The sequence below is a fragment of the Streptopelia decaocto genome (assembly GCF_964273445.1).
Source record: "Streptopelia decaocto genome assembly, chromosome: 3".
Lineage (NCBI taxonomy): Eukaryota > Metazoa > Chordata > Aves > Columbiformes > Columbidae > Streptopelia > Streptopelia decaocto.
Genome location: NC_138656.1, coordinates 54,434,936 through 54,459,547, shown reverse-complemented (window position 1 = coordinate 54,459,547; position 24,612 = coordinate 54,434,936). Strand labels below are relative to the sequence as shown.

The 24,612-nt window shown below is 37.2% G+C and overlaps 1 protein-coding gene across 7 annotated transcripts in view; it reads right to left on the bottom strand.

The window, feature by feature from the left end:
• Window positions 1–24,612, bottom strand: part of ESR1 (estrogen receptor 1) — a 186,753-nt gene that overhangs the window by 26,299 nt on the left and 135,842 nt on the right. For all 7 annotated transcript variants that reach the window (XM_082049623.1, XM_082049624.1, XM_082049621.1 and 4 more), the window contains one exon: window positions 4,896–5,034. In XM_082049623.1, coding sequence (XP_081905749.1) covers window positions 4,896–5,034 — 139 coding nt within the window. The remainder of the gene's footprint in view (window positions 1–4,895; window positions 5,035–24,612) is intronic.

The window sequence follows — 24,612 nt, the reverse complement described above, 5'->3', positions numbered from 1 at the left end:
GCAGCAGTTCCACCCACATTTTTAAAATGCAGCACTGCATTTCCCATTTTGCTGATACTAAGGATGTTTCAGGTGAGAAGTCATCCACCTCAGTCAGCAGTTCAGCTATTTTTACCATGAGTTCCCTTACAATTTTGTTTCAAAACTTTAAGTAACCTCTGATCAGCATGCCTTTTGAAAGCAACAAATCCTTTAAAAATATAATAAAATATGATTTTATCATTCCTGAAGAAACATTACAATGTCTTCAAAATTATAAACAGTCTATTGTCAAGCCTGACAAATTTCAGCCCTGGTCTAATGACATTTTTAAAGTCTAGTTTCCTGGGAACTCTCCAGACAGGAAACATCTGTTTTGCCCCATTAGAAACCTAAGCTTTTACTTCTAGATTTGCCTTATACAAGATACTAATCTAAAAACAAACAAGCAAACAAAACCCACCAACCCACACACACCAAAAAAACACGAAACCAACAATAAAACCAAAACCACCCCCCCCACAAGCCAAAACAAACAAAAACCAAACCAACCAACCAAACAAACCCACAAACTATAAAGGATATGCAGATATCCAGGGCTTGCTTTGATTTTATCAGGTACTGTACATTAATTGCAAGCACTGTGAGTGTGCCATTGTATTTCCTGATTGGGCCTATTTTTCTAATCTATAATTATTGTAATTTGAGCTCTTTTAAGAGCATCAGTTGAGCACTGTAAAAATGTAGCTGTAATATGTAACTGCCAGACTGCTAAAAGTCCTCATTTTGAACCAAGGCTCACGTGTTTAGAAAGAGCATTAACAGAATAAGAAAGGTTGCATTACCCCACAGATACCCTATCTAATTACAAGGCAGAGTGGGAATACAAAGGGATAATGTGAAGATATTCATCCATATGGAAGGCAGTAGTCTACACATACTGGCAGGTTAATTTTTATTTAATTTTTTTTATAGTTAAAGCAAAATTTTAAGAAAGATCTTAAAATTAATAACAAAGGCTGCTTTACAGGTATTTTCGATGGGTCTTCCAAGTGCGAATTGTTATATAGGAAAATTACAGACTTATTTATTTGAAAATATGACGAGTAGCCTCTCAGTGAATGAGAAAAGACAGACTCTGAAAGACCTTCAGACACAAGACATGCTTATGTGTAATATGACCCAAGCAGGAGGATTGAGCTGGGACAAGAAAAATCAGATTTGCCCAAAAAAAGGGTGAAGCTGGAATGTGATTTTTATGGCATTTCAGACAGATACGAACAAGACAAGACTGCACTCAGCTAGCCAAAAGGTTAAAAAGTTGCATAATAAAACCTGATGTGACCTGAGCTTTACATACAGATGTATACAAACAACTGTCTCAGAGATTTTAGACATAAAGAATCTGTTACAGACAGGATAAACCTGAATGTGAAAAACTAAAGGGATGTGCAAATCAGAGAAGATGTCTGCCACAGAATGATCAGAGAGAGCTAGAGGCATATGCAAAATATCGTAAAGCTCCATGTTAACAATCCTGAATTTGTACTAAATCTGGAAAAACAGAGGTTAGAGACAGATCCGAGTTTTACCATCTGTAGTTGGTGACTCTGGATTATAGACGGTAGATAAATTAATATTTGCAAATGTTAACCCCACGGATCAGGTAAAAGGGAAAGCGTGATTGGAATTCAGGACAGAATACTGTGGATTAAAACACTGAAAAGGAGCATCCTGTAAAGAACATGCTGAAGAGTAAGGAGAAAACAGATGAAAGAAAACTGTATTACAGCACCTATCTTTTCCATTATTTTAGCTATTAAATCAGATTATTTCATTTTTTAGATCAACAACAATAATGTATCAAACAATTTTTGCACTCTTGTGCAATTTACCCCCAAATACTTGATGCAGCAAAAGGACTCTATTGACTTAAAAAGGCTTTAAATCAGTCTCTGTCCCGCCCTCTCAAATCTGACAAATGCTTTTGCCCTATAACATTCTCAAAATCAGATTAACACATCACACTATTGTTACCACTAATTAACTAGTAAATCAACAGTTAGTTAACTAATTAGCATACCAGTGCTCCCCAGAGACAAGTAATTTATTATTTTAGTTTCAGCAAATATCCCTACCAAGTAGAGTGAGACAAGTATATGACACCTTAGAAACATGTTTCTTATTATTTGAACATGAGAAGATGTAATAGATCTATGTTTTTAGAAAGAGTCTTGTTTGAAAGTCAGGAAACAAAGACCCTATTGTGATTATGAAGTTAATCGATTTTTAAGCCCTAAGGTAACATGTCGTTCCAGTTGCAAACAATTGTTTTCTTTAATCCAGCAGAGTTGGCTTAAACTGTGTGAATCAGTTGCTTAGACTCCATTTTATTCAGAGCATGGGGATTTTCAGTTGAGGAAGACTGAAGTTTCAAATGTTTTCCTAGCTGTTTTTCTTAGCTAAGAGAAGGAAAAATGGTACTCAGGCTGTGCTCTTCAGTTTTTAGCTTTTTCTCACAACTTGTATTATGAAATGTGGAACAGATAGGTTGGTCTTTGGAAGCTATATTGCAATTTACAGTAGTTTTCAATAATATGCTATACTTACTTTCCTACAGTACTGAATTTTACTTATGTGCACTAAGAAATCAGTTAAATCTGTTGTGTTTTCTTGGTATTTTGCCTAGTCTGAGAAGATGATACCTACATTTTGGCAAGCAGATATTTTCTGCACACAAAATGAGAATGTGTTTTATGTATATTTAGTTCCATAGCTCACCAATCATGCACTTACACATGTGGAATAGGGTTTTCCGTATAGCAATAAATACTTCTCCATTCATATGAAATTATGTTTCATACTGTTAGGCATTAGCATTTATATGTTATCAAAATACAAAAAATAAACCTTATTTTCCTTCAAGCAGAGGGGAGGAAGAAAAAAATCAAAGGATTAAAACTCCACAAAGACAAACATGAAAACTCAGTACCCCACAGTTAACAGAACAAGATGGTTTTTTCTGCTAATAAGTGTTTTGATTCATCCACTCAGCTAATGGTTGCAGTAGCTGAAGGCATTGCCCTTGACTTTTTGTTGCTGTCCCTCTGCTGTAGCTCACTTCACAGTATCACAGTATGTTTGGGATTGGAAGGGACCTCAGAAGATCATCTAGTCCAATCCCCCTGCCAGAGCAGAAACGCCTAGGTGAGGTCGCACAGGAACATGTCCAGGCGGGTTTTGAATGTCTCCAGAGAAGGAGACTCCACAACCACCCTGGGCAGCCAGTTCCAGTGCTCCGTCACCCTCACTGAGAAGTTTCTTCTCAAATTTAAGTGGAACCTCTTGTGTTCCAGCTTGATCCCATTACCCCTTGTCCTATCATTGTTTGCCACCGAGAAGAGCCTGGCTCCATCCTCATGGCAGTCACCTTTTATATACTTATACACATTAATAAGGTCCCCCCCGGTCTCCTCTTCTCCAAACTAAAGAGACCCAGCTCCCTCAGCCTTTCTTCATAAGGGAGGTGCTCCACTCCCTTAATCATCTTCGTTGCCCTACGCTGGACTCTCTCCAGCAGTTCCCTGTCCTTCTTGAACTGAGGGGCCCAGAACTGGACACAATACTCCAGATGGGGTCTCACCAGGGCGGAGTAGAAGGGAAGGAGAACCTCTCTCGACCTACTAACCACCCCCCTTCTAATACACCCCAGGATGCCATTTGCCTTCCTGGCCACAAGGGCACAGTGCTGGCTCATGGTCATCCTGTTGTCCACCAGGACCCCCAGGCCCTGCAGCAGTGTGATGAGACAGACACATGCCCACCTCGTACTTGACTGCCTCACCACACACTGTCTCCTCATCCCGGCTCTTCCTCCACCTTCAATTTACATCAACATGCCAAACTCTGCACTGATATGACCTACATGCACACATAAGCTCCTGCTAACTCTGCTATACATACAAGTAGCAGTCTTCAACTAAAAAGGACTACCAGTAGCCAGGATGACTCTCCTAACTTCTATATTTGCCATGGTCATTTGCCAGAACCTCTCCTCACTATCCTCACTAGTTATTCTCTTTTAACACTCTTTCTCAAGGCTGAAATTTTTCATGACTGGGGGGAAAAAAAAAAAAAAAGAAAAAAAAAAAAAAAAAAAAAAAAAAGGAGAGCTTGAGTTTGCATTGAGATAACTGGAATATATGTCAAAAATCTATCAGTCTTCCTGCTTTATTTGTGAAGACTGCCAGTTATAATCCAGGATATCCTTGTATGGCAGATGCATATTTTTCTCTCTCGCTTAGAAACACCTACAGCATATTAGGAAGGCTGGCTAAAAAAGGATTAAGGCAGCAAGCAGGTATGTGTTTTACACATTTGACCCCAGTTTTCAGGAGAATCAAACAAACAAAATCCCCAAACCTTTAATGTAGACTCTGCAAATAAATAAGATTGCAATTGAGACTGTATCAGGATTTTCTAAAATTTTGGCTAGCTTCTTGCATACAACAATTCTAAGACTAACTAGGAGGATTTTAGGTGAGGAGAAATAATTATCTGAATTAAAGTGATTAGGGTTTAGGATTTCATTTTAATTTAATTTAGTTTTGCAACAAACTATACAGATTACAAGAGAAATTTTCTGCTGCCTTTGAAAGAAAGGACTTCCAGCAGGAGGTGACTTTCAGATGCATTATTTGTCAAATAAATGGCCAGCATCAACCACATTCTGTAGCATTTTCTAGGTTTTTTTAGAGTTTCTTTTCCAGTCCCACCTACTATTAATATAACCCTGCTTAACTTATGATGTACTCTCAAATTGCAGTATCAGTGAGATGACTACAAGTTGATCTGATTAATCTGATTGCAGTAGAAATACATTAACTTAAATAATTCACAGTAACATGCAGACTGACCTGTCCAGTAATAGGTTGGGTGCAAATAAAAGTTTTCCTGGGTGTTCCATGGAACGCCAAACTAAGCCGATCATCAGTATCTCTAACCAAGCACATTCCAGTAGATGGACCTGGTCATGGAGTGTTAAATCCACAAATCCTGAAAGAATAAATAGGAGACAGTAAAAACACCAGTTTTGTAAGTGCAACATCATTCAGAGAATCAGGTTGAAAAGTGCATTGGAGTTGGATAACCAAAAAGGAAAAGCAATAAAACATACATTTGTCGTCTTTACATTTCAGGCTGAGTTTTGTCTATTATTGGGTCCACCATGGCTCCAGCACACAGAACAGTCAGCACTTTCTATACTCTGGCTGTACCCTGCCCCAAGATCAGGGCAAGTGCCACGTGAGCATCTCCATCCCCAGGGCTGTTGCTGGTGGCAGGGGGAGTGGGCACAGGCCACAGCGAGGGGCAGCCACCTGCTCCAGCCCCATGCTGCTGCCTGGGTTGAGATGGAGGGAAAATGGAAAAATGCCTCTTATGAAATGAAATGGTAGCTCTAACCAGTAAATCCCAGACCACTTTTCCTGGTGGAATGCTGTTTTACAGACTTGTGAACAATTCACCATACCTCTGCGAAGGGGGCACAATATAGCATTTCAAATACGTTAGCAAGCAAGTACTGATCACTGCACAGCCAGAATTCACTGATGAACCACTTGCTTGTATTTCTATTGGAGTATAGCACTTGGAGGAAGGAGGTGGCCTCTCTTACTCTGTATTTGAATAATGCTAGAAACAATAAATGCAAAATTTTTATAACAATACTAAAATATGAATAAGAAAGAATAACAATGAAGGGAGACATGAAAGCATAATGACAGTGGTCATTCTCATGTTTATTTCATGGAACATACTGCATTATTCTCTATTTGGTACTCTCACTTTTCATGAACGTTACTTTCAACCCAAAGATGTAAGTGAAGGTGAGATTGCAATTTATTAGATCCTAGCATAAGTTATTATCTAAAATTAGCATGAACTTGCTAAAGTGAAATACGTAGAAGTTCCCTTAACACACATCTTATTTATCTTTTACTCAGTATTAAGAGTGAAACACTCTATTGAACTTTGCCATAATTCTTTTGCTGTTCTAATCAATTCATATTAGTCTTCAGAATACAAGTTTCAGGGTAAACTACCTTACCAGCCCAGTAAATGGCAGTGACTTTGCTTCTCTGTTGTGTCCTCACTAGAGCTATATACTGGGTCAGTTTCAAGGAATATACCTGACATTGTCTCCACTACTATCTTAAGAAAAAGGCAAAAAAAAAGAGTACGTATTTATAAAGTGAAATGTTGTGTTATGAAATATAATTTTCAAATAACAAAGAGGAACAAAGTATCTTTCACAATAACTTAGAAAATATTGTGATGTTCTGCAAAACAGTTGTTGATATAATTATTTTTAATGAAATCATCTGAGAGAGTTAATCATAACTCATAAAGAATCATTCAAAAAAAGGAAACAGGTTTGGCACATCATTTCACATGGCTGCACACTATTCTGCAGCAGATTGTGGCAGAAAAACTGAGCTTGTTGTGACTGTGGCAATTCACTGCCCTGTAAAACTGCTCATTCTACAATATTCTGTCTGCCAAAATGCTTTACTTCCTTCCACACTGTCTTGGTCTTTATTTTTTCTACACTTATTCTTAAACCTCTTTTAAGTCCTTTCTTTTTATTAGCTCTATTTTTCCACATCCCCATATAAGAAATTTCAGATTGCACTGAGGTTAAGTAGTTTGCAGAAAAAATAAAGAGAGAAAGTAGAAAACAAAGCTAATAAATTACCTCACTGTTATTGTAGAGGAGGGGTATTTCTCAGCCCGTTCTGAGAATAGAAATATACTGCTCAACGATGCTAACATCTTTTTAATGCAAAGTGTTCATGTTCAGGTACTTTAAAAGTCCTAAAAAGATTGGCCAACAATTTTATTGCTGTCTGGAATAGTAACTCTGATTTCAGTGAAGCTAAGGAAGTTTCAAAAAACTAGGATGAAAAGGAAAACTGATTGTAGAGTCTATAGTTAAAAGCTTTAAATGACCCGTCAGCCTGACATCTACTTTGGGTTTTATAACAAAACAGCTAACACAAATCTTGATTAATACAGGTTTAAAAGTCTGTAACATCAACTGTAATTCATAAAAAAAACCTTATCAATTTACCTTGAGGGCTTTTTAGGTGACATTGCAAGTTTAGCTGATAAAAAATAATAGTTTTGATGAAAGAGATTTCTGCAAAATATTTGACTCCATTTAAACATGTAACAGATTAACTGAATTAAAGTATTTTAAATGACACATCTCAGTATGTAATGGCAAAAGGATAATGAACAGAACTGAACTGAAGAGTTTCTAAAGGAATGCCATGCATTTTATTTTTTACCCCAGACATTTTTATTAACCATTATATGGAGAAAACAGAAATCATGATTCAGATGGCATGATGGCATGTGGGAAAAAAATGCAAAGAGCAGGTTGGTAATATAAGCATTCCAAATCACTCACTAGCTTCATCATAAAAGAATATAGATGTAAGTTTAACACCAAGAGCTTTAAGCATATATAGAAGATGAAAAACAGTAGCAGCTACAATGAGGACTTGGAAATGATGGAGAAAAATCAGCCCCGTTTGAGCTTCCAGTGGGAAGCTATATCTAATAAAAACAATGAATTTTATAAAAAGCCAGGAAAACTCTAAGAAAGTAAGGAAGTTAAATTACCTTTGTCTTACCTGAATCTGGTAAGCATTTGTCAAGTGGGATGAGAGATTGGACAGAATGATAGAAAAACATCTAAATGAATAAAGTACTGAAAATCATGCCCTCTACTGAGGGATAAAAGGAATTTAGTTATTCTTTGTGAAGCTAAACAGGCTAAAGGGGTTAAAGGACTCCAATGGGAAGAAAAAGAGAACAGCATTACCAAGGTAATGGCATAACATACAGAAGCCCATGCTGGAAGCTAAACCTGCTCCTAGTCAGACTAGAAATTATGGACCACAGTAGTTATTATCTAAGGAACATATTCAGCTTCCAAGAATTTGCTGTCATTAGAAACTTTAATCAAGATTTAATTATTATTTTTAAGACATACCCTTGTTCAAGCAAGCTAATTCAGAATAATGTTACAGAAGGTTAAATCAAATCATTAATAAATCATTAGTCCCTTTATCACTCAGAGCATGCTGCAAATTAATGTCACTGAAATTGCACGTAGATGTGCACTGCATTCTCAAATATCAGTGTTCTTTTAATGTTGGCAAGTTTTGAAAGAAAAAGTATTTTAGAATTCTAAATTTTGGTTGCTGTTGTTTAAGGAAAAAGAAAGACATCCATTTCACTTTTGATAAATCAATTAATTTCAGCTAATGGATATAACCTATATTTGACTCCATACACCAGACTGAGCAATTGCATGACCTTCTGAGACATATAAAAAACCTTGTGTGGCCAAAACACACAAGATCTAGACTGCCATAAAGCCATTCATATCTCATGGCTGTGGCTTGGCAGGAGAAAGACACAGACTAAAAGCCATGACTGGACCATCCCTTTTTCATATATGGATAAATTAACAATATTTTTGAGTGATATCCAACACAGAATACAATAATTGTTCCACAAACTCCTGTATAAATATGGAAATCTGAACTTGTGAAAAGCCAGAAAGGTCTTCTGAGGACTCAGCCAAGAGTAGGTGGCAAATAAGTTTATGTTGTGCAGAACACAAAACAATAATGTTCAAACTAAACTGATTATCCTCTCTAAGTATGTGCTGCATCAGTGATAGCATGATACAAATTTCTCTCTTCCAGACAAGACAACACCCTGAGGCAGCAGTTGGTCCATGGAGGAAATGCTTTAAAAAGCCCTGTTTTGGCAAGCATGACTCTCTAGAGATGACACTAGGCTTGGGAATCCAAAATTGTATGACTCTACCATCCTAAAAAAAAGAAGGCAGCAACCATCTACAACAGGTATGAGTAAATCTCCCCATAAACTGGGAATCTGGGCAATTGCCCAAAGAGAAGGGTTGCCATGAAATAACACAAGGACTGCTGTAAACATTATTAGGTAAAACATATACCCCTGAAAACAACAAATAGTGGTTTATGCACAAGACTGATTGGGTGCAGTGAGGAACAATGTAAAACTCAGGTGGTTTTCATTTACTGCTGCTGTAACATGCATTTTGAACCCTGCAGCCCTCTGAAATAACCACCACAACATATATATGTGTGTCAAATTTTACCAATCAAATATTTTGAAACAAACAAATTCTTCATTTGCCTCAGTGATTTTTGACTTAATGAGTAGCTTTCTATTTCAACAGAAACAATTTCCCTAGCAATTAACATTCTCTGAGACCTATATCCAGTGTCATTAGAGATCTAATCTTGAAACAGTAAGTCCTCCTCTGGGTACTTACTATTATTTAAGGATTATCATCATTTTGCAGTTTCTACTAATATTGTGAAGACACAGCTACAAGGAGTCCAGAGTGTTTCTCTTACCACAAATGATAAAGCGATCTTCATTTTTCATCTGATCCCACTGTAATTCTACCTATATGTTTATACCATACGTCTTAATTACCACGTGTGCCTGAAATATAAATTTCAGCCAATTTTTGCAGGATAATAAACAACATTGTGCCATAAAGAATGACTCTGTCTCCAGGTGCTTTGAAGAAGCAGTAAATAGTTTTAAAAGCAACAACAAAGGTCCATTTAGCAAAGTATCCCATTTACAATAACAATTGATACCAGATGTTTATGGCAAAACATACAGCAGGACAAACATATGCTTCTACAGAAAGCTTTCTTAGGCTCCAGTGGTATGTGGCTCAGGGACTTCCAGCCCAAAGACAGTCTTTTTGTGCTTTATGTCTCTTAAGATTTTTCCTTCAAGTTTGTCCAGATGCTTTTTGAACCCATGTAGGCCTTTAATCCACATCCGATTTTTTTGATATATATATAGTCTGGAAATAGTACTCTCTGCAAAGAACTTTCACTAGGAAAATAATACTCTCTTATTGTTCTAAAAAAATGCTCTTGCTTTCATTTGATGCATCTAATTATTTTATTAGCAGATGCCATTGTTCTCTAGGTTATCATCTCACTGCTAATCTCCTCTTTTCCAAACAGTTTTAGTATATTCAGTCATTCCTCCCATGGATGTTAACCTGTTCACCTTTGAACTCGTCCTTCTCAAAGCATTTTCCATTTAAATTCTATTCTTCCAGAGACAGTGAGGCTAGGACTGAACATTTTTTCTGTCCACCCTTGTCTTCATTTCCTTGGTCAATTTAATATCATCCATAATTTTTATCACCGCTACTCACACCTTTTCTTCCAGCTAACTTACGAATATGCTGAATAACATAGGCCTAACTATCGAACTTCAACAGTTATCTCTTTCTTAAATGTACTGCCTGCTTCTCTGGGAAGTCTCTAACATCATAGCAACAGAAATTTTATAATGTCTCATGTAGCAATAAATATAGGATGCTATCCTGTACAAAAATGTTGTGGGAAATCGGAACATTCCTACATCGTGTGCTTTAAATTTACACAGATGAACCACTATTTTTTTTTCTTTCTTAATGCAGTGTTTTGAAAGGTGGCAAAAAATCACAGAAAAAGGCTGTTATTTACAAATCAATACAGTATCTCAGCTATGCAACCGTCATGTAATAGGCCACATTTAGAACAAAACACTAATTACTTTGGCAAAGACAGCAGGAAAGTAGTGGTGAGTACCGCAACCTAATAGCTAGCAACCATTCAATAGAGCAACCAAATTAAGAGAGGTATATAGAGACAAAAATATCTGAGTAGATGAAACAGACAAACAGAAAAATAATTTCTACAGCAAGTTCTGTCCTCAAGAAACAGCCAAGAAGAGGAAAAACAGCATCTATTTCTCCTAACCCAAGGCACTTTGGAGGACCAATAGCTCAGTCACCACAGTTTGATCAAGATACGAAATCTGTGCTTGCTGTAGTGCCACCTGCTCAGTGCCCAACCTCTCCAAGCAGAGAGGTGAGATGTGAGACCACGTCTACGCATCTATCTAGCACATAAAATAACATTTTGGTCTGAACTTACATGGATCACTCAGCCTCTTCAACTCCTAAAGCTGAGCCCTGAAACCTCTTAGTTAAGAGGCAGCTAAAAGCTAAGAAGTGGCTGAAACTTGCACCTCAACTACAGCCTTGTCTGTACACAACAGCATGGCAAGACAGCATCTGAGGACAAGTGAATCAGAGAATCGCAAACACTGTTTTCCATGTGTCTCAGTATCCACATGGCTATTTCTATAATGCTACCTACTCCTACTTCTTTCCACAGATTTTCAGATCAAAATTATAAGAAACTTTTATTTAGTTCTTCCTCCTGAGAGCACTTAAAGCATGACATGGACACACTGACTTAATTGTTTACACAATTCCAGTGTTTTAAATTGAGACCTACTTTGGGACTGAAGATCAAAAAGCTCCAAAATCCAACATTTTCAATCCAAATATTTTGCTAAAAAACCCCAAAAGTTGTCTCATTATTTCAATTTTTATAAAAGGATGTTACTTTTGTTTCTGTAAATGGGGTCAGAAGAAAATTAACTACAATTTTCTGAGTTACAGGAAGGAACGTCTGAAAGGCAAACAGGGAGTAAGTGCCACAATTGTAAGAGCCTCTAAATATTTTATCTGCTCTTTTAGAATTCTCTTCTTCCACTGCCTGCATAATTATAATAGAGCAGAATACCAATCCAAACTTATACACTGTCTCCTCTAAGCCTAAACAATCTGTCAGAAATTAAAAGAGATGAGATTAATTACTTTTAAAAATTTTACTTCACATTTTCCCTTTTCAGCTGTAATCATTCTAAACCTCTTTCTGAAAAATACCAATTATGATTTACAAGCATAAATATGAATTAAGGCTGTTTGGGATCTTGGGCAAAACCCAGAAAGTCACAAGGATTATGAGGCCCCTTTTCACAGTCTGTATTTGTAATTAAAGTCAAGATCAAGCAAGCTTTTTCCCTTCTCCTCCACAGGGGTTTTCCATCCTCCCTGAGCTCACCTTAAGAGACCTGCGTTATGGCTTGGCAGGTGTGCTGCCCCAGCCAACCTCCACACCTGATGCTGTCCCTGGAGCAAGATGCTGCAGGGATGTCCCATTTGTCACTTTTATTTCAGATCACATTTCTAAGAGCTGGTCTTTTCTTCTTCCACCTAAAAGCTGCATCACGACAATTGTAAAATGCATATCTCAGGTAAAGGAGAACCATTTCAACCATCTTCCAAGAATGTGTAAAGTTATCAAGACTGCATTCAATGTTTTCTGCTTGCACAATAAGTGCACACTCTTACAGGTTTGTCCAGTCAATATCTTCTAAGGATGAGGAGACTAAAAAGTTCCTGAAGCCATTCCTTGTCCAAATAGCCAATGGGACAGGAGTCTCTCCTTTCTTTTTCAGGTACACACCAATTTAAACTATGACCAAATGTACCCTGCATATATCAGATCTAACAAATACTGTCTTATTTAAAATTTGCTATGCCAAAGCAAGCTTATTAAGAAGTTAGCCAAGTGAAATTTGATCTACTCAAAGTCAACATTTTGTACCAAGCACAATGTGGATTTAGGGCCATGGAAACACTTTAGGGGTAGTGACAGATAATCGCCACTGGTCAGATACACATTGTATTCTCTTGACAAATCCTTGCTACATTTTTATGAAATACTGCTGTCTTGCCAGAGAGTAATGTCAGAAATCCACAGCACCAGTTTGTCCAGCACTGCTCCTGGAGAGGAGGACCATATGCTAGCCCAGCAGCTGTGTGAGAACACCCAGCCTGGGAGCCAACCGCTAGCTTTGGAGTGCTCCTGTGGGTTCTGGGAACAGAGAGTTCTCACTGAAGAGCAGCATGAGCAAATTATTCTGTAGGATTTGATTGCCTGGGAAAATCTGTCCCATGCTGGTGGATGTTCAGGCTGTGTGCCCAAAACTTCAGGTTTCTTCCTCACTGTGCTCTCCCTGGCATGGGTCTAGTTTGTGGAGAAGACAAACAGGGTTGCATTGTAGCTCAAGCCTATGGCTGAAACACAGCATAGACTTACCCCGAAAAGCTAAGTGCTTTCATGTCCTGACCTTTCTTCATGTGCCTGCCTTGACTAAAACAGTTTTTATTTTGCAACTGTTTCCCTTCATTAACCAAAGATTATTCTAGAAAGTGCATTAGCCGTACCAGTTAACACAAATAATGTTGAGGCCTTCCATCAGGGAACATAATAAAAGTAATCAGTACTCACATAACACTTTACATTTTCAAAGGGCAGTAAAGCCATTAAGTATTATTAAATGTATTTTATAGATAGAACACTGAGAGGTTAAGTGCCTCATCCAGGAGGCGGCAGGATTAGGCTGGAGGTGTGGCAGACTCTCAGCACACCCTCTAATCCTTTCAGCAACAAAATCTTCGGGATGGAGAAGCCTCCTTGAATTCAAGTGCAAACTCTGTTTCTTGCAAATCAGTAAAAAGGTAAAATAAAAACAAAAGCAACTAAACATGTTTTAAAGAGAAAAAGGAAGCAAAACCTTATGAAGTAAGAGTCGGAGAGGAAGTTGTTTAGAGTGTGGACAGAAAAATCTGCATGCAGTGAACTAAACAAGCATTGGTTCTTTATTGGTTATAAAACACTCACTAATCTAGGCAAGGTAACTGACTATATTAAAAAATCCTAGGCCTAAGCTTTCTCCCCCCCTCCAAACAACCAGGTTTAAAAGTTATTAGAAAAACAACAAAATTATAATAATAACAATTACTGTATAAGATTATTGGTAGTGAAGGCTGCCTGACAGTTTGCTAGTGAAAGTTTAGTATACAGTTTTTATGAAGCAATAAGGGAGACATATATGTATTTTCTGTACAAAAAAAAACAAGCACTTCAAATGATCAACAAAAAGCAATGTTCATTATCACACAACACATTTCTGCAACACTGTATAGCAGTAATTTAAAGCATGTTAATTATCAGTCATGCCAGGACTGTGATCAAGACATCTGAGACTCTGGCTACACTTTAAGATGCTGCTTTATAGTTCTTTTATCACTGAGCGCTGTGCTATTACTGAAGGAGCTCAGGCTCACAAATAAAACACACAGGGTGTCTGCATAGTGAGAACAGGACAAAAGTAGCTGTTCCCAGTGATTTTAGGTGCAGGAACTGGCCTTCAGCTGCATGTGAAGACTTTTCTTTAGAAGAATGTCCTCTGAATCTTTCCCTGCACAGGTGAAGAAGGATAGTACAGAAAATTTATTAGCTGCTGACTAAAATATGCAGTATGAAGTCATACATCTTTTCTTTATCGTGTCTGCAGCAGTTAATTACGTGACTCTAAAGTTATATCTATACTCAGGCCAGTTGCAAGAGGTTTGAGGGTTTTTTTTCGAATTTGTCATTTTTTGTAAGAGGTCACTGCTATGCAAAATGTTTTCCATCAAAAGTAATCCAGCTAAAATCAATTGTGGGGCTGGCTATGCATTCTTGCCTGACTTTTATGAACTCAAAAGACATGCTCATAAATACAAGCTGTCCTCTACCTCATTCTTCCCCCTCCCACTTCTCCCCCTCCCTGCCCCACCAGAGCTGCTGCTCTTCTGGTCTGTTCTGCTGTCTCAACTGCTCAGCCAACTGAAGAAATAACCCAGCAAGAAGGAGGAGTGTAGAAGTTGAGCGACTGGCAGCCAGGGAGCACCAACTGCCTCGGATGGTTTATGCTTTGTGTAAATCTGCCCCAAAACTTGAGGTCATGTCCAGCATGACTTGGATATTTTTGTGCATCCAGCTGCATCCAAGAGAGCATGAGGTTTTCAGCATTCGCTTGACCTCCTTACTAAAGTACGAGGCTGTGCTCCAATCACAATCTGAGTCGAATGTAAGTGATAGTTTTGCGGTTGTTGAGAAAAATCATTTGAGGCAAAAGGTCTCTTTAAACAATCGCTAATCAATTTTTTAAGCAAACATATAGTCACTCTAAGTGGAAAAAGGAAGAAGACTGAAGCAGACTCTTTCACAGGTTTCCAAATGACCCCAGCATGCCCTTGTGAAGTTTCATATGGTCTCTTCAATACACAGTTATCAGGGGAGAATTTTAAAGGCAAAGATCAACCTATGAGACTTCCCAGTTCTCTTTCACAGAGCGCACCTACCTGCTTTGATTACGCTCTTTTACTAATTTCATAAGCACTTGCATCAGCAAAGGTGCTTTTGATGGGACAGTACTTTCAGAGCACTAGCAAGAGCAGCAGGATTGTGCTTGGCATGGGGCTCTGACGGCTCTGGCTCAGCACTGGCTGGGGCAGCACCACATGCCTGGTGTTCCCTGGGGCTCTGGGAGACAGGCCCTGCTGGAGGACGAGGGCTCTGAAAAACCCCAGGGTGGGCAAAGGCAATGCAGATATGTCACATGGTCTAATCGTCATATGGGTGACACAACAGGGGTGGCAAGTGAGCAAAACTCAAAGTGAGCCTGGAGACCTACTGTACCATAGGCAGCTCACACCTCTGCCCCTCATTTTTTCTACAGATGTTAGGGTATAAAAATATGTCCTTTGTTGCATTTTTTAATCCTTTTTGTGCCATTAATTATAAGAGCTATAAGAAAGACCTGAAGGTTGTCATAACACAATAAAGAACATTTTGGTAAAGAGCCAAATTTACTTTTACGAAGTAACACAATTAATAGCTTCAGCCATTTTTTTAAATTAACATTATTTATTTATTAACAGAATTAGAAGCTGAAATTAAATGTTTTTAACCTTATTTTTTCTGAACATCTCTAAAATCCTGGGTTTATACATCTGATTATTTCTAATAATTTAAGAATTAAATTTTCACCATTTCAGTTTATATCTCCATTCATGCCTGGAAGCTTGAGAACTATCAGTTTTGAATTTAACAACTCTTTTTACTACAATGACTTTCATATGTTGAAACTGGGAGGGCTACGCTCTCCCCTCCTTCATTCATACAATCCAGTGAACACAGCACTGAGGTTTCTGCTCCACAGTCTATTCCATCCCAGGATCTACTGTACTCACCACTGAACAGATTAACATTCATTGTGGCAGCATCTGGAACTAGCAGAAAAGAGAATTATTTTGCAACCCAGTGAAAAGAGGGAGAAACTGTCAAGTCTGCAGTGAACTTGAAGCTTAAAACTGCTTCAATACTACAAATAGAAATTGCTCAGAACATAATGTGCTGTACCCAAGAAATTAAGCATAACCTCAGAGTTCATGGTCTGGTCATTCATTATAGTCAATTAGGAAATAAAACTAGCTTGACTAAGGCACCTGCATCCATTTTATATCTTCAGATTGTTCACTTTTGGAGAAGCCTTATTTTTGTCTACTGCACTTGTATGTGAGTAACAGAAACTATGTATACATATTCTTTCATGTTCATTACATTGTCTGGTACCTACACCAAAACAGAAATACAAGTATATACAAATAAGGCTCAAATGTTTATTTTCCCACCTATTCTTTTCAACCCTACATGACTGGTTTTGAACAGAACCCAATCTCTGAAAAATTATCCAAGAAACTGTAATGACACATCAAAGAGAAGAAAAACAGCAAAATTAATTGCAGCAATTTCCTTTAACCACTACAACAACAAGAGCATTTTAGCAGCTGTGTGGGAGTGTCATCATATGACAGAGCAAAGGAATACATTACAGGGAAAGCAAGACACTGGAATGCAGCTGGTCATTTGTATTAATTTTCTTGTCCAGGGAAATCTATTAGAGTAAGTTAGCAAGCAGCATGTTTCCAGAAAACACATCATTCACTTAAGTCCGTTTGCTTGCACATTCTCCTTCAATTGATAACAAATCCAAAGCACATTTCAGCATCTTCAAAGCCTCAGGCAGCCTCAGGAAACTGTTGCTCACACACAGGGCTTAGGTGTCTATACAAAATATGGGTGTTGCACTTAGAACGAACACCTTGTACTCAAGCTCCTATACTGCCTCCTGAGACATATTCTGTAGCTAGAGCTGGTTGGAGGCACTCTGACCAAACATTTTACTCTGGCAGGTGACAGGCTGATGAGTATAAAACACTCTGGAGAACATATCAGATTTCACAAAATAAAAATAAACAAATAAAATCAGACTGGTTTATATCAGGGAACACAGAGTGTCCGCCTCAGTTACATCATCTCAGTTTTCAGCACCCCACCAGGCACCGATTCCTACTCAGCATTGTTAAAGGTATCTAAACCTATACAAAATCTAGGACACCTTTTTCCAAAATGGTCTTATTTTCTTTTTAAACATATGACTAAATTATTCAAAATCTTAATGAACAGTATTCTTTCGTATTGAATAAAATATTTAATTTCACCTGAAATAGTTATTATCTAGCAAAAAGGCCAAAAAATATCATTTTGTATTAAGTGAAAATGATTCTTTTTTAATGTTTGATCTGCCAGGGAACAAATAAATTAATTATTCACACAATTCTGATGGAGACATCTGGAAAAGCTTTGGAACAGTGTACAAACTCATCCAAACTAACTGGATATAAACCCTATTTGTCATCCCGTGTCAGGACTGGAAAGTTGCATGGAATTCCATTACATTAAAAAAATCACAGTAGTATCTTCTAATAAGTACAACAGCAGAAATTAAAGATTAGAGGAAAAAAGTCTAACTTAAAATTCAAAAAGTTTCCCCCAGAAGTTTCTTTTTTTTTTTTTTTTCAAACTGTTAAGAAAGAGGGAGTTGTGATCTTTCTCATTTGCAGAGAAAACTGGATTTCATTTTTCTTTTATTTTTTTTTTTCACCTGCATATGGAATGGGGGTTTGACAGATTCCTCATGGATGAAAATAAAACCTGTAGCTTGGATGAGGAAATGGTGCTGCTTCACACAGTTCATATATAGGCTTGGAGATCATTTTATGACTAGCATCACCATACTGCAATTTGGTTCATATACAGAAGGCTTTTCCTGGTGGAAAGTTCCTGTCCTCAGAGGCAGAACTGTGTTTGGTGTAGGAACCCTGAGGCAGGAAATATCATCTGACTGGTACCCAAATGATGTTGCCTGCATATGCCAATATCCAGAAGGTTCTTGAGATCTCATTATATATTTCTACAGCTTGTATATGTTTATAAGCATCTATAAACACACTTAAATATAGTCCTACCCCTATAATCATCAGCTATTCTCAATCTGCTTAGAGACGCAGAATAGACAAGACACAGTGTCAGGCTGGCAGGTTGTTAAGAAGGGGGAAATCAACTCATCAGCATCATATGGAACTACTTCTGACATCCCATTATTGAATTATTTCAGGGCAGTTTCTGAGAAGATAATATGTCTCCCACCTACTTGAAATCAGCACTTAAAAGTTATTCCATGGCATTACTTGTAAATAAAATATCTTCTAGGAAAGCTGGTAACAATTATTCACTGTCAGATGAAGAAGACCAGATCTGAGTTTATCAGACTCCAACGATGGAGTTTTACCAAAATCTTGCAGAAGCTCTACTACTGATAAAGCAAACATGAAAAGTAAAAAAAAAAAAAAAAAAAGAAAAAAAAAAGTTTAATTTGGATTTCAAAGAAAAGAGCACTCTCACTGAACTGTCTGATGAAATAGGACAGTAAGGGAAATGTATTTATATTGCCCGGTGGTGTCTCGTTCAAATGTCAGGATGTCTCTCCAACACTTGATTAAAATGGGTCCAAGAAAAAGGCATAGAATGGAGCAAAGGTACAAAAACAGAGAAGAGAGAGAGCTAAGAAACATAAATTATTTGAAAAAAAAAAAAGCATTTAAATATACTTCATTATTTCAGACTTAGATATAATTACTTATTCCTTAGACATACTCAGTGGTATCAAAGATTGAAGGCCAGGCTGGCCAGGGCTCTGAGCAACCTGATGTAGTTGAAGATGTCCCTGCTCACTGCAGGGGGGTTGGACTAGTTGACCTCTGAAGGTCCCTTCTGACCCAAACTATTCTATGATTCTATGATAAATGAACAGCCAGTCTTTGCCTCCTAGGAGGTAAAGTCTCTTGTACCCCAGGGATGGAAGCAAACTTAGGAACTATGAATCTCTATGAAGTGGGATACATCTTTATAGAACTGTTCTGGGGTTTGTCTAACCTTTCAAAGCAGGGAGCGAGGGGGAAACTACTGCGCTTCCTCTTCCCTTCGACTCTTCAACCCCTCACAGCTTTGGCATAGTATTATGGAAAATGTTACAGATCACACAAAAACATGCAAAGTAGAAGCTCCACAACACCTACTACAGCAAGTAGAATAAAGGCTGTAAATGGTACAAGTAACTAGAAGATTCTTGCCTTTCATACAGAAAACATTGGACAAGAACTCTCTCTTGAACTAGAAATAAAGAGAAATTAGACTAGGAAAAGGCTTGAGTTAGAGATGTATGTTACTCTTGACAGTACAGATCCATGGGTATTTCTTCCTATCACATTTATATTAATACCTGCTTGTTCATCTCCAGTATACTTTCACTGTCGCATTTGAAGTGGCACAACTACACTGCGCTCAACTGGACTGGAGAGCTCTCACAAGTTATAGACAACCCAAAACACACATGAAAAAAGGTTTATTTTTAACCCAGCTCAATCCCACTACTTGCACAGCCACCCGAACTCAAGGGAGTAGAAGGGTAGGAACCATTCTAGCTGGTGTTGCAGCTGGAATACTTGTGAAACTACAATCTCACAAAGTAGGTGCTACAAATGTCTGTGAAGCTCAAAAGAAATGCTACCTTCATAGCAGTCAAAGGAGATTTCTGAAATAGGTCAGACATGCAATAGTATATTTGTTTATACTAATATGGCAATATTATGATTTTAGCTTTATTCTGGTCAACAATTTTGAATACAATTAATATACCCTGTTAGAGACTGTTCAATGTCTTAATAAACACTGGGCTCTCTTGCCAGCAGCCCATGTATCCACTTCTCTATTTGCAGCCATGTTTTCTGAGGGACAGCAGCTGTTGGAGAAGATTCTTCATTATTAAGCTATTGATAAAATTTAATATTCTCTGGAAATTTTCTGATTAACTTAGTATGCCACATTCCTTATCTTTTTGAATCAATTAAAATGAGATTTCTTGAATTTTTATTTTATAAATCATCTCCTCAAACACTCCAGAATGCCATTTAAGAGAGAACACAACACATTTTGTCTAGAGTTGAAGCAAGATTTTGAACAGCACTTTTCCTTTTGTCTATATATTAGTCTTGTTCCTGTGCCTCATAGCTTCCTACTGGATTAACTGAAAAAACTCCAAAACAAAAATCTCGAGCTGCAGAGACAAAAATCACTGACATTTCTACCAACATGTACCTTCTTTTTCTGAGGTCAGCCTGCTCGCAAGGAATACCAGATACCCAGGAGAATCGTTGCGCACTACCCAACATTCTGAGCAGTGCCCCTCTTGGGTAGGGAAAGGGAGCAGGACACTGAGCCAAAGTCAGTGTCTTGATTCCTCCCTCCTGTTTCCAGGAGTCCAAGAGGCTTAAGAAGCTTTAGGTCTAGACTCAGCCTCTAGCTGCAGTGATAAATAATTCATCTTCATCTCCCTGATGAGGACTGTGAAGGACTGCTGTGTTTCTCAGAAGGAACAGAACTTTCCATAAGGAAGAGAGAAGGCAATATTTTGTAAGGCAATCACAGATTCTCATTCTCCACTGTAGGATGTGCTTTAACTTGCTCTCACTAGCTTAAATTCACAGCAGTCCATAACTAACACACAGACAAAACAAGACACTCTTTACATACACAGTTCATTTCCTGGAGAGATAATCAAAGAAAATAAATGAGCTGCATAACAGATGTGTCATACAATGCACCACTGCAGCAATACAGACAGGCTACGAGCCTATCCAGAAGAACCCTGCAATAAATCTTTCCTAATTATTTCTATGTATCTTAAAACCTCATATATATCTAATGTGAGATTTTAGTGAATGACCCACTTGAACAGAAAACTAATACAGATGATACTAAAGTAACCTCTAAACTGGAATTACAGCCTGATTGTGCTGAGAGATGCAGTACTGGAGAGAAACTAAAAGAATTAGGCTGAAGTTATTAAACAACATCAAGTAAAAAGGGCCAATTTATGTGAATTATGTGAAGAGGGAACAATGGATATGTACGCATGCACATACATATCGCATCAGTGCTTTCCAACAATCGCATATTCTTTTTGTAAATTATTTTAAGAAATAAATAAATCAGGAGGGATCATTACTTACTGTGTACTTAGAGTGGAAATTAATGAGTGTTTCTTGGAAAGCTCCAGGGTTCAGCATAGCTGAGGACTCTAAGACAGATATGTTCATCCAAGAGTGTAAATTACTTATCAACCAAAGAAAAAGAACAGGAAATGTTTTTATAAAAGGATTGTTGCTTTTAAAAAGAAAATATTACAGTTTAAGAATTTAATTTCCTTAAGTTTTGGCTAAAAATATTAAAATTATTACTGTGGATGCTCGTTTTTGCTTCTTTGTTTGCCAAGACCAATAGAATTTCATCTTCAAACATTTATTATCAAATGAACTTCTGTGTTATTGAACACCCAATGAACTCCAATATGTAAGTAGCTCTTGTTTAAAGACTGTTAGCTCCTTCTTACCTGTTGGGTGTTATTTCTCATCTGACACTATCTAAAAAAAAAGGTAAATAAGGTTACTTACAGTAAGTCAATTTTGGTTACTGAAGATATTTATTCTTTGAGACAGGTTATTGGGAAGCCCCAAAATGCAAAACTCTGGAATTAAAATAGTTCCTACTCGGCAAAGTTCTGAACAGAGTCAGCCTTGTAACAGCACTTTGGGTCTTGATTTTAAAATCACTGTGTACATAAGGAACTTTACATACATGGAGTAGTTCTATAATCTTAATGTGTTTGGATATATGCATACTTGTAGAAACAGAGATTTACAGGCTAGGTTTGCCTTCAGATTTAAATTTAAACTTCAGCACATATTCTTTAGGGATATTTAGGTGGAGATATATATACTTGAGGTTCACCACCCTAAAGAAGGTTGTTCAAAAAAAACCAAACCACCTACAGTAGAACATAATTATTGCACTGAGCTAATAAATGGGTGGATTTGGATACCTGTATTAATCATTTTTCAAACTATTCACCTTGACCAACAAAGAAGGGAACTAAGCTATCTCTGGGAAAATAAATATTATAGCATTTAAAAAGAAACACTGGGATTCATATTGCAATGGATTTATTGGAAAAATGATATTAAGAATATTCTTTTTTTCTAAATATACGTAACACATTTTATCTGAAAAAAAAAAAAAAAAAGAATGTTCACAGTATGTTACTCATATTCACCTCCATCTTAACAGAAACTCTTTTACTTAAACGAAAAGCCTCCGCCATTTTTTGGTCCTGTGCGCAAAGAACAACTGCAGTTATGCAACATAAGTAAAAGATAGTCACTTTCATTTTATATTTGTTTATAAACTTGTATCTTATTACGGCTTTCCTAAATTCAAGTAGGCTAGAAAGTCGGATAACATGCTTGATTCAATAGCTTTTAGCAGTCACCCCTCTACACAAAGTAACTACATCTGTGAATGAAAGGACAACATAGCACTTTCTATGAATTATTCTAACATTGGACTTTTGTAATATTACAAAGAATTACTGACATTTTCAGGCTTTTATGAATAAAATATCACCTCACATGCGAAGCAAAGCTTTTAATTGTGGACACAGAATGTTTCTAAAAGAAATACAAGCACTCTCATAAAGGCATCAACACCCAATTTATTCTTCAGAATCTCTTCTTCTGGACAGAGAAATAAAACCTGGAAAACTACAGAATTAGCTTTAGGAGTTTGTAAATATAGCTAGCAAAAATAAGTAAAAAAAAATATATGAAATGTTGCAAGTTATGTATTAGAAAAGTCTCAAGGAGCTCATTCAAAGGTCCTCTAAAGAAAGATTCAAAGTGGTTCTCTATCTATCTTTCCTTTTCTCTGTTTCCCTTGACTGTAAATTTATGCAAATGAAGTTCCCCAGTTTGAATATATTATTGTGATCTCCACTGCCAGGAAACTCATGGGGAAGGGCTGGGGCATGAAGCTCAAAGACGATGCCTTGGAAGACGAAATGAGATGGGGTAGTGAGTAGACAACATCCCAAGGTTCTCCCTGTGGTAGAGGAAACAGGCAACAACCAGACCCTTCCACTTGGAAGGGTCTAAGAAAACAAAAATGGAAAGCTTTTCTTTCATATTCAACAATTTTAACCCTGCTGCCTTGCATAATTATGCTATTGTATGGTACCTCTCAGTCTGATGTTCAAATTCAAATGGTAAGTGATTACCTTATTCCAATATAAGGATTGATTCTTAACTCTCACATTCATGGTAGCGAATTGAAACTTCACAGAAATTAAATTCACAAAAAGCAGCTATAAATTAAGATCCAGATGCTTGTTATAATTTCTCTTTTTGCTTACAGATCTATTTGCTTCCTCTGTTTTCCCCCATGAAGTCAGGGGAGCAGTTGGAGTATCACTTCAACAGATTAAACAGATAGATTGGCGGTTTTTTAAAATAACATTTTACAAATCTCCATAGCAAGCCCATTAGTCAAAGGAGAAGACAATACAAAGCAGATATTTTGGAAGATTTATTCAAAATTATGACATGAATAGCAAGCCATTCTTTTTTTTAAGCAAAGTGTAAATCACTGCCAAGATCATCACTGCACTTAGAAGCTCTGTAAACTGCCCTGTACCTAAAGACATCTAGGCTTATTAACACACACAACTCTTGTATAAGATTTCTTTCCTTCCACTGCAAGCTGACTTTTTTTTCCCAAGGTTTGGTGTCACTGGAGTGCAATATAAAATTGTGGCTATTGTTGGCCTCTTTACACACTGTTCCTAATTTAACAAACAGAGCAGTTTAGAAGGTCAAATAGGAAAACAATATCTTAAGAAAAGAGCAACTTCTGTGGCTTTGAAATAAAAAAATCAGTGCCAAAATGTTTATCTCCTCGGTTCATGAAGCCATAAAATAAGTACAGCACCGTGAATCATATCAAAACTTCAAAGCTTGTATGCCCAGCGTACCATTTTAGGGCTATTAAGTTGTACAGCTACTGTACCTGTAGTAAATAGTTATACAAGACTGTAGCAGCAGTGCCAAAGATTTCACCCAACAAAATTTCCTTAAAGCTACACTCTTTACCATGAGCTCAATGTATAAGCTCATAATGTCTCTTACCAGCTCGAGAGCTTCTCCACAAAAAAAAAAATATTGACCATCACATTGGAAATAACAGCTTCCTTTGGAGAATATAGTACTCCAAATATAGTTATTAAATGATATATGCAGTAAGTGAATAAAGAAATACAATAAGTTAATTCCTTTGGCATACCAGCATTTCTATGGAAAAGTTATAGTTTTTCTCATTGCATGAAAGCCCATGATGAAAATTCACTAAACTAAAAAACTCATTCTATGAGGCTGAAAGTGGTATTATATCAAGATATTATGTAAACTAAGAAGAAAATAGAAAGCCGTATCTTTCAGGAAAACATGATTCTGAAATG